The following is an 8,698-nucleotide window of genomic DNA, read 5'->3' on the forward strand; positions in this document are numbered from 1 at the left end:
GGAAAGCTGGCTAATTTGCATCCTTTCTGAGTGCCCTGGCTCTATAGCCAAGGTACAGCAGGGGGTCTTCTGGCAAGGCGGCAGCGACGTAATGAGGTGTGTCATATCCCAGCAGGGGCCGGCCTCGCTCCTTCTCACACCCCCTAATTAGAACTGTTTCAATTTTTAAGCCCCCCTGGAGGAGTGCTGTGGGGAGGGGGAACTGTGAGCCGCCTGCTGTGGGGCCAGGGGCAGCGATGCCATAATGCCACTGGGCTGCAAAATGCTTTGTGCAAGAAGCGGCCACCACTATTGCAGCTTTTAGGGGATTTTTCTTTTTTCTCTCTAAGTTGAACAAACGTGTTAGCAGCATGTATGTGTGCAGGGACATCTACCCCCTGCTTTGAAGAGCAGGTCTGACAGCCCGGGGAAATAGGAGGGCTGCTAATGTTGAAGTTGGAGAGCTGTAGATGTTGAAATATCCTCATATTCTGCAGCTGTACATCCTTTTCCTGCAAGCTGGTTGCATCTTCAAGGTTTGGTGATAGGTAGCAGAGGTTCCTAGTTCAGAGTTGGAAGGAACCACTAAAGACCTTCTGGTCCGTTTTTCCTGCAATAAACAGAGACACCTACACTAGATCAAGCGCTCAGAGCCCTGTCCTGCCTGACCTTGAATGTGTCCTCAGCTGAGGCATCCACCACCTCTCTGGGCAATCTGTTCTGTGTCCTACCTGAGCAACTTTTCCTGGGTGCCCTTGCACTACAAGGGCTTGTGATGTGGGAGCTCCCAAGAACTGCTGCTTGCTCTGAGTAGGGTGACTCATAAGCCTTCTGTAGCCCATAGACTAAATCCTGGCCCTGCAGAAGTCAATGAAAATCTTTACACTGGCCTTTTCAGACACAGTAGTCATAGTCATCTTAATTCAGATGCATTAAAGCCTCCATGCAACAGCTTGTGGGTTCTCCCTAAAACGCTTTCTGGAAGAAACAAGGAGAGCCTGGTAATAGCCCTGCTTATTTTCTGAATGGCTGTGGCAGCATTAAAACTTAATGCCATTAAAGCAGGCCTGCAATGACGTGTGCCATTAAAACCTAAGAAGACTCCCTGAACAGATCATACTTGTTGACCCCATGAGCTGCTCTTGGAGCAAGTTCAGTCTTCCTCGGCTACTAAGATGGAGCCTCATATCTCCTACTGTGCATGAAGCCACTACTGCACAAGTCAAGTACCAAAAAGCCACAAAAAAAGCTTTCTTAGAAAGTGTGGCTATCTCCTTGTCCCACTCTTCTGAAGGCCAAGCTCTAGGCCCGGAGTAAGCACTAAGTTAAGATGAGAGGCAATGGCCCTTAAGTTAAGCTAGGGAAGGCTCAGGTTGGATATTAAGAAAAAATTCTCAGAGTGTTGAAGCACTGGACCAGGCTGCCAATGGAAATGGTGGGGTCACCATCCCTGGAGGTGTTCCAGAACCATGGGGATGTGACACTGAGGGATGTGATTCAGTGAGTGTGGTGGGGATGGGTCAGTGGTTGGACTCGGTGACCACAGAGGTCTCTTTCAATCTTAATGATTCTATGATTCTGTCATTCTCATCTATGTCATCCTGCCACCTGACCGGTGTGTCTCTACTCTCCTCTCTCCCCAGGTTCAGCACCATGAGTAGGCAGCCTGGGCGCTAGCAGTGTGAGGAGCCCAGCACAGTGCTGCTCTGCTGACACCTTGCCTCACTGCTTGTCCCCGTGGGGAGAAGGGTGCTGGCAGCCCACCCTGCCCTTCCGCCCCGCTCACCCTAGAGCGGACGGGCCCGTTATGGCTGGAGACAGACTCCCACGCAAAGTGATGGATCCAAAGAAGCTGGCCAGCCTCCTGCGGAACGGAGCGGAGGGCACCCTGGTCATCGATAGCCGCTCCTTTGTGGAGTACAACTCCTGGCACGTCCTCAGCTCTGTCAACATCTGCTGCTCTAAACTGGTCAAGAGGAGGCTCCAGCAGGACAAGGTCTCTATCACAGAGCTCATCCAGCCCACCTCCAAGATGAAGGTATGGAGATATGGGGATAGGGAATGCCTCTTTGCCCCGCTGGTGATATGTATGCTTGCAAAGCGGTTTCTGCAGGGGCAATGTTGTGCAACCTGCACCCTGCCCTCTCTTCTTTGACACTACCTTCCTTCTGAGGGTTGGAAGACCAATGGCCACGGGGCTCTCCTGGAGGACTTGTTTATAGCCCCCACTCCAGTGACATGCCCTCCCCAGGCCAGTCTAACAGGTACATCAGCCTCAGGAATTGCTCTGTGCTGGCAAACAAGCCCCAAATCCTTCCTGGAGCTGTAAGCTTAATCCCCTGCTAAAAAACTCTTCCCCTCCCCTCTGTCATCTCTAACTCCATTCAGGGACATGTAATCCTCCTCCCTTGTGACGCCAGGAGCTCTTATCCGGTGTCATGGCATATTATCTCTCCCAGGCTCCTCTCTCTATCTTTCCCCGTTAAATAATAGAGGTGGCTCTGAGCCATGGCTGCCAGCCGAAATAGCACTTGGTGACCCCAGGGTGGCCCAGGCAGGGTCCTGCCCACCATGAGATGCTGCCATCGCTGAGACAGTGGAGGGCGCCTTGTCCCCTTTACACCCCAGTGCCTCAGGGTCCCATCACCTCATCCACCCAGCATCCCCGAAGTGACACGTCCCCACTGCAGTGCAGCTTTGGCATGGGGACCCCCACCCCTCACTTTGGAGTGACGCTGCCCCATGCCGGCCCTCTCCTCCACCACCGTACTCCTGCTTTTCACATTCTCCAGCTCCTCCCTGCTTGTAATTTTATGGCAAAGCGAGGGTAATTCAGGCGATTAATCAAATGCTGGGCCCAGCTGGAGCCATCTGCGGTGTGTCCCCCCCCCTCGCCACCCCGCAAAGCCACCGCCGTCCGTATTGGCTGCTGGTGACATCACCCTGCCAGGATCAAGGAGTCGGAAGGGGGGCTTTGGGGGGGCGGGCAGCCTTGTTCCAAGATGCTGTGGGCTGGGTGCTTTGGAGGGGATTGCAGAGAATGATTCCTGAACGGCTTGAGCCGTTTTCAAATCCCCAGGGGAATAAAGCAGGAATAATCAGTTTTCACGAGCCGGGAGCCAGCGTGGTGCGGCTGCCCTCCTCCTAGCGAGGGTCACCTCTGCAGTGGCCACTGTCACGTGGAGCAGCAGCAGCAAAAGCACTGTGACTTTGTAGGGGGGGAGCAAGAGGAGGATAGGGAGGGGGTGCATGAAGAGTTAACATCAGCTGATGCCATTCTGCCTGCAAGGCTGCAGCTCAGCAGCTGCAGAGATGCCGCAGCAGGCAGCAGTGGCTCCCAAAGGATGCTCCTGCACCAATACGGGTGGCTCTTGTCCTGGTTCTGTCCTGCTAAGGATTGTCTCCAATCTCCACAGCCATCCTGGGGCTGCCAGTGTCCCTATGGAATGAGCAACTACCTCCTCCCCACTCCTGCATCTTTATGCAGCTGTCCATCCTTACATGGGGATGTGGTACCTAACCCTATCCGGGTGGGGACAGGGAGGGATAGGGGCATGGCTGGTGCTGGGAGCAGATGGCAGGAAGGGTGACATCAGTGGTGCGATTGTCCGGCCCCATTATTCCTCCTGACGGGCCTCCCGCCCTCCTCCTGTTTCCTGCTCTTGGCCAGGGCTGCCAAGACAAAGGCAGCTGGGAGCACTGCCGTGTACCCAAAAGGATGAGGTGCTGCTGAAAGCCCAGCTCAATACGCTCCTTCCTTGCTTGTGCAACCCTAAAAATCTCAGCCCCAATGGGTATCGGTCACCTTTTGCCTATCTCTCAGTTGAGAAGCACAGTTTTCCATTAGATATGACAGAGGATGCTGCTCACAGCTCTTTGGGATGCTCTGGTCTGGAGGGTAACAGCAAGCGCAAATCTTGGGAAAGCTCTGCTTGCTGGGAAAGAAGAAAAGGGGAAAATCAATATCCCTTTGTCCTTTCATTGCAATATGCCTATCACCTGCCCTGGAAGCCAGGATGTATCTAAGCCAATCCTCCCTGAGCCCTGATGTGTGCTGAATTCCCATTACACACACATTTTCCCCTGGAGCTGTGTGACTGGAGCAGAGCTGTGGCCCACAGTCTGGGCTAAGGAACTGCAGCACTTATCCATTTCCCAGCGAATTACTTTTATATTTTTATTTTATTCCAAGGAATTCTAATTATTACAGCAATAGTCTTCCTTGGCACAAAAATGCTCTACCTGCATTGGTTTTGTTTTCAAACCCAATGCCAACTGGAAGCATTCAGTTCCTCAGAGCTATTTCAGGGGAAGAGGATGTGGGAAATTCTTGCCTGGGGGTTCATTTTGAGTTCTGGAGGGAAATGCTGAAAAGTTCACTCCTTTAAGATCTCCTTGGAAAGTCTTCCCACATCTTGACCTGTTCTCTCTTCCCAAAATGTAGCTGTCTCTGGGAATGGCTGTAGCAGTGGTTCAAGGCATGACAGCAGTCTACCAGACCTGTGGGGATGTGTATTTATTTACTGGAGGAGCCCAGCCCTGGAAGCAGCTGCTTTGCTCTAGGGAAAGCCAGGGCTTATTTCTGAACCCTGTGCCCGGCTGCTTTTTATGTTTATGGAAGTGGTGTTATTTCAGTGGAGTGATTCATTCTGTTTTGAAACAGTATGTGACTGAGATGTCTGGAATAATTGGGATAATAAGAATACCTCGCTCTTATCTTAGCCCAGATCACCTGGAGGGCTCAGACTGTCCTGCGTGGCAGATAAGTGCCATTTGGAGGTATGAACCCACTCAGTGCCCAGAACAAAATAAGGAGACACACGTGAGAGATACCTCTGGGGGAGGGATGGGCTCCCCAGGAATGCCCAGTGGGTTCTCCAAAGGTGATGCTCCTTCAAGGCTTGGGGACAGAGACCTGAGAGACTTGGTGGGACCATAGCATCTGTGGTAGGAAATGGTTGGTGGTTGGACTCAATGATGACAGTTGAACACAATGACTGAATGATAGTTGGACTTGGTGAGGGTTGGACTTGATAATCTAGAAGACCTTTTCCAATCTAGATGATTCTAGGGTTGTGTGAAATACCTGTTCTATCTGAGCCATGGGACTGGAAATGCCAGCACTTCCATGTGTGATGAGTCATGAATCCTTCCTTTCGCAATGCATGTTTTTCTTCAAGTCAGACTTTCCCCTCTTCCCATTTCCACAGCCCTTGCCCCACCATGCTGGATATTTGTTTCTGCAGCCAGGCCATGCAAGGCCAGTGCTTGTTTGGCATTTACATCGAGTGAAACCTTATAACTTTAATAAGATGTAAACCGTGTCACACATATCTGCCGTTGCTCAGCAACCCTGCAGTAATGGCCAAAACAAAGCCTCCCCGTGCAGAGGGAACACTAAATCCTATTGTGGGATAATTCTGCTCGGCCAGAGCTGTTATCTCCCGTGATGCCCCCCGTGGCCATCCTGGATGGGGTGCGAGCCCCTGCCCAATCCCCTCCTTGCCTCACTTTTGGGGAGATGCATTTGTGGTGCTTCAGGTTGGGTTTTCAGGACAGCATAGTGTGGTGGAGGGCAAAGAAAGCCATGAAGAATGTCAGTGGCACATCCAGAAGTAGCCACTAGGTTTTACTCACCTTACACCATTTTCAGTGTCTTATTTTAAAATTCTTCATGCTTTCCTCTTCTCTCTCCTCCTGCCGCTTCCTTTTCTTTCCTCCCTTCATCCTGTTGACCCATGTAGCCAAATTGGCTTCCCGGTGCCCCACTGATTCCCAATGGCTGTTCTCAGCCCTACAATGAGTGATACACTCTGTAAAATCCATGTGCACTGCAGTTTTATTGGGATGCAACTCCCATTTCAGGGCAGAGGAGAAACTGCCTCTGAGATGTTAAAGCGGCCCTGCTGCTACTTTTCTACAGCTTGAGGGCTGGATCTGCTCTGGGAAGATATCTGCACACCTCAGGGTGCTGCAGAAAACTTGCCCTACGGATTGGGGGAATATATTTTGAGCATAATGTTTGTGGTTGTGTTACCATCTATAGCAACTCAAAGGTGTTGAGATAGGGCAAGCAAGTGATAGAGCACAAGGAGGGGAATGTTTATGAATGCAGCCCAGTTTGAGGAGTCTCGTAATGAGGTTCTGATCCTTACTGAAGAGATATGCATGGAGAGGGTTTTGCTGATCACCTGAATGGGATGCAGCAGCTCCAATTCTCTCATTTCACTAGGAGTGCAGCGGGGCATCACACCGGAAAGGCTTCCTGTGCACGGGAGAGAAATGACTGGGCGTTGTGGCTGGTTGATGTTGGAGTAGTCATTTACATCTGTGGGGCAGACACAGATGTGCTGTACCAAACCATGCTGGTTGTGCTCCCCCCAAAGAACGCCATGTGCAGAAGTGAGTCCTGAGTTTCTCTAATGCCAGTTTTTTGCTATTCCTCACAGGTGGAGGCAGAGGAGCACCAGGACGTGGTGGTCTATGACCAGAGCACACGGGATGTGACCGGCTTGGCTGCTGACAGCTTCCTCTCCATTCTCCTGGGCAAGCTGGACAGCTGTTTCCACAGTGTCTCCATCCTCACAGGTAGGAGCGGAACCTCTCAGGGGCAGCAGCAGTGATGATGATGATGATGGTGATGATGGGTGATGGTGGTGCTTTCACATTGTAGGACGATAGTCCCCTTGGTGTGGCTTTGTGTTATGTTACCATTTCACTTGGTGCTTATGCAGTTATTGTGGATTGATGGTGTTGTGGCCATATGCTCTGTGATGAGAGTGTTACACTGAAGGGAAAGTCGAAGCTGCCTCTAATTCCGGTGGCTGGGGGATTGCCTGGCTGGCTACTTCCAACCCAAACCATTCTATGATTGTATACTTGGGGTAAATGCCATTAAACCAGAGTTGTGGTGGGGGGAGCAGAGGAATGATGGGAACAAAACACCCAGGTCTGACAGTTTGAGGATTTCAAAGGCAAGCAAAGACTATGGAATCATGCTAAAGATGGTTAGTGTGGAGCTGTGTTGAGGCCACTGTCCAAGGTTTTCATGGTGTACCCAGGGCACAGCTTGGTGCAAAATACCAAAATGGAGAATGCAGATTTGGTCATGTCCTGGAGGAAGTCTGCCTTGTCGCTGGGATGAGTCAGGAAGGAGCCTTTGTTGCAGACCTAAGAAAATGCCGTGCTCTGGTTCCTTGTAAGGATGATGTCACTCACTGACACCCAGCCCATGCAAGCAAGTGAGCATCCCTGGTTTTGACAGCCGTCTCTGTTCTCCCTGGATGTGGCACCAAAGACCTCCATGCAGGTTTGTGTCTGCCTGCACTACGTGTGAGATGAAGTTTAAGACCCCCAATTAAAACCCGTTTACAGGCTTCCCAGACCTTCCCTTCCGCCCTGCCTTCCCCTTGCTGAAGTCCTCAAAGAACTGCATTCCCGACTGGTAATTACTGAGGTTTTGGCAAAGCCTCTGCTGTTCCCTGTGCCTCAGGATGGCAAGCAGCACGGCCTGGAGCCTGCTAATGGGGAATGCAGGCTGCTAATGCATGGAAAAAAAAAAAAGAAAAAAAAGGAACTGAAATGTAGCACACTGGGTCATGGCTGCTGAGTTTTATATGGAAATCATGACTCAAAAACACTGCTGAAAGCATCCAGAGGGAGGCTGGGCACGCTTTCTGACACACACAGTTTCCTCCTTGCTGTAATGTGGGCAGCAGCCGGGATATTTTTGACCCAGGTCTGCAGTGCCTGGGAGGTCTGAAGGGGATGTATGTGAGGCCAGGGCCTGACCCCTTGCCAGGCTCAAGCTAGGGCCCTCCCTGCCTTGCAGTCAGGTATGCATCCTACTAAGGCATCAGGTTCCATCCTGATCTTGCCCTCATCCATGTGGCATCCCTACTCCTTGCTCTGAGAAGATGGAGGAGCACAAAGAGACTTCAGCCCAGGCACCTCATCCTGCTCAAAGACATCCCACTGCTACCCTTTCTCCCCATCCCATCTGGCAGTTGGACACGCACTGAAATTTGGAGAAACCCAGAGACTTGCTAAAAGGTGCAAGCAGCTGGGTCCTAGGCATCCCCAAACCAGTGTGCCCACCCTAAGCAGCCCTAAAGCCATTTGGGATCCCCAGCTTGCATTGTCCACAGCAGAAACAGGACCCAGGAGTCCCAAGTGGGTGGCTTTAGGCTCATCAGTTTTCATTTGTTTCAGTATCCCAAAACATCACACTTGGTCCTTGCTGTTCATCAATCCTGTTTGAATCAATCTACCTCAGAGCAGCTGGTGGAGGCTGGGGTAAAGCCTCAGGAACTGAGGTGGCAGGAGTGAGGGCAGGGGCTCCTCAAGGGTTAACAGCCCCAGAGCAGCAATTCCAGCAGGGCTCGGAAGGAGGAATCTGAGTCAATTATTCCCAGTCTTGGAAATCATCATCATCTCTTCTTTCTCCACCTCCCCCCCCCCTTTTTTTTTTTAATTGTGTAAGTATAAATAGTGCTGCTTGCTGCCCTCCATCCGTGGGAGCAGAAAGCCTGTTGATTTATATGGTTTTCCTGACATCACATGAAGTGGTGGAAAACTGAATGGAGCCAACATTTTTCCTGCATTACGTAATGCCCCCTCCCTCCCTTCAGCCCAGCTTTGCTATTCCTGCAGGAGCCTGACTGTTCTTTAACCTTTGTTTATTTCAGCACAAACCCTTGCTTTTTTTTTTTTTTTTTTT

At 51.2% G+C, this 8,698-nt stretch overlaps 1 protein-coding gene across 1 annotated transcript; it reads left to right on the forward strand.

Moving 5' to 3' along the window:
* Positions 1-1,489: 1,489 nt before the first annotated feature.
* Positions 1,490-7,547, forward strand: LOC104911006 (dual specificity protein phosphatase 8-like). Its single transcript, XM_010711002.3, has 3 exons — positions 1,490-2,017; positions 6,429-6,567; positions 7,041-7,547. The coding sequence occupies exons 1-3, from the start codon at positions 1,787-1,789 to the stop codon at positions 7,121-7,123; spliced, it is 453 nt and encodes a 150-aa protein (XP_010709304.1). The 5' UTR covers positions 1,490-1,786; the 3' UTR covers positions 7,124-7,547.
* Positions 7,548-8,698: the final 1,151 nt, after the last annotated feature.

The sequence above is a fragment of the Meleagris gallopavo genome, chromosome 5 (genome assembly GCF_000146605.3).
Source record: "Meleagris gallopavo isolate NT-WF06-2002-E0010 breed Aviagen turkey brand Nicholas breeding stock chromosome 5, Turkey_5.1, whole genome shotgun sequence".
In the NCBI taxonomy this organism is placed as follows: domain Eukaryota; kingdom Metazoa; phylum Chordata; class Aves; order Galliformes; family Phasianidae; genus Meleagris; species Meleagris gallopavo.

Excerpts from the sequence above, each read along its gene's own strand:
- LOC104911006 (XM_010711002.3), top strand. The coding sequence starts at position 1,787 with ATGGCTGGAGACAGACTCCCACGCAAAGTGATGGATCCAAAGAAGCTG. Across the intron at positions 2,018-6,428 it reads AGCCCACCTCCAAGATGAAG|GTGGAGGCAGAGGAGCACCA; the intron begins GTATGGAGATAT and ends TATTCCTCACAG. Across the intron at positions 6,568-7,040 it reads CAGTGTCTCCATCCTCACAG|GGCACAGCTTGGTGCAAAAT; the intron begins GTAGGAGCGGAA and ends TGGTGTACCCAG.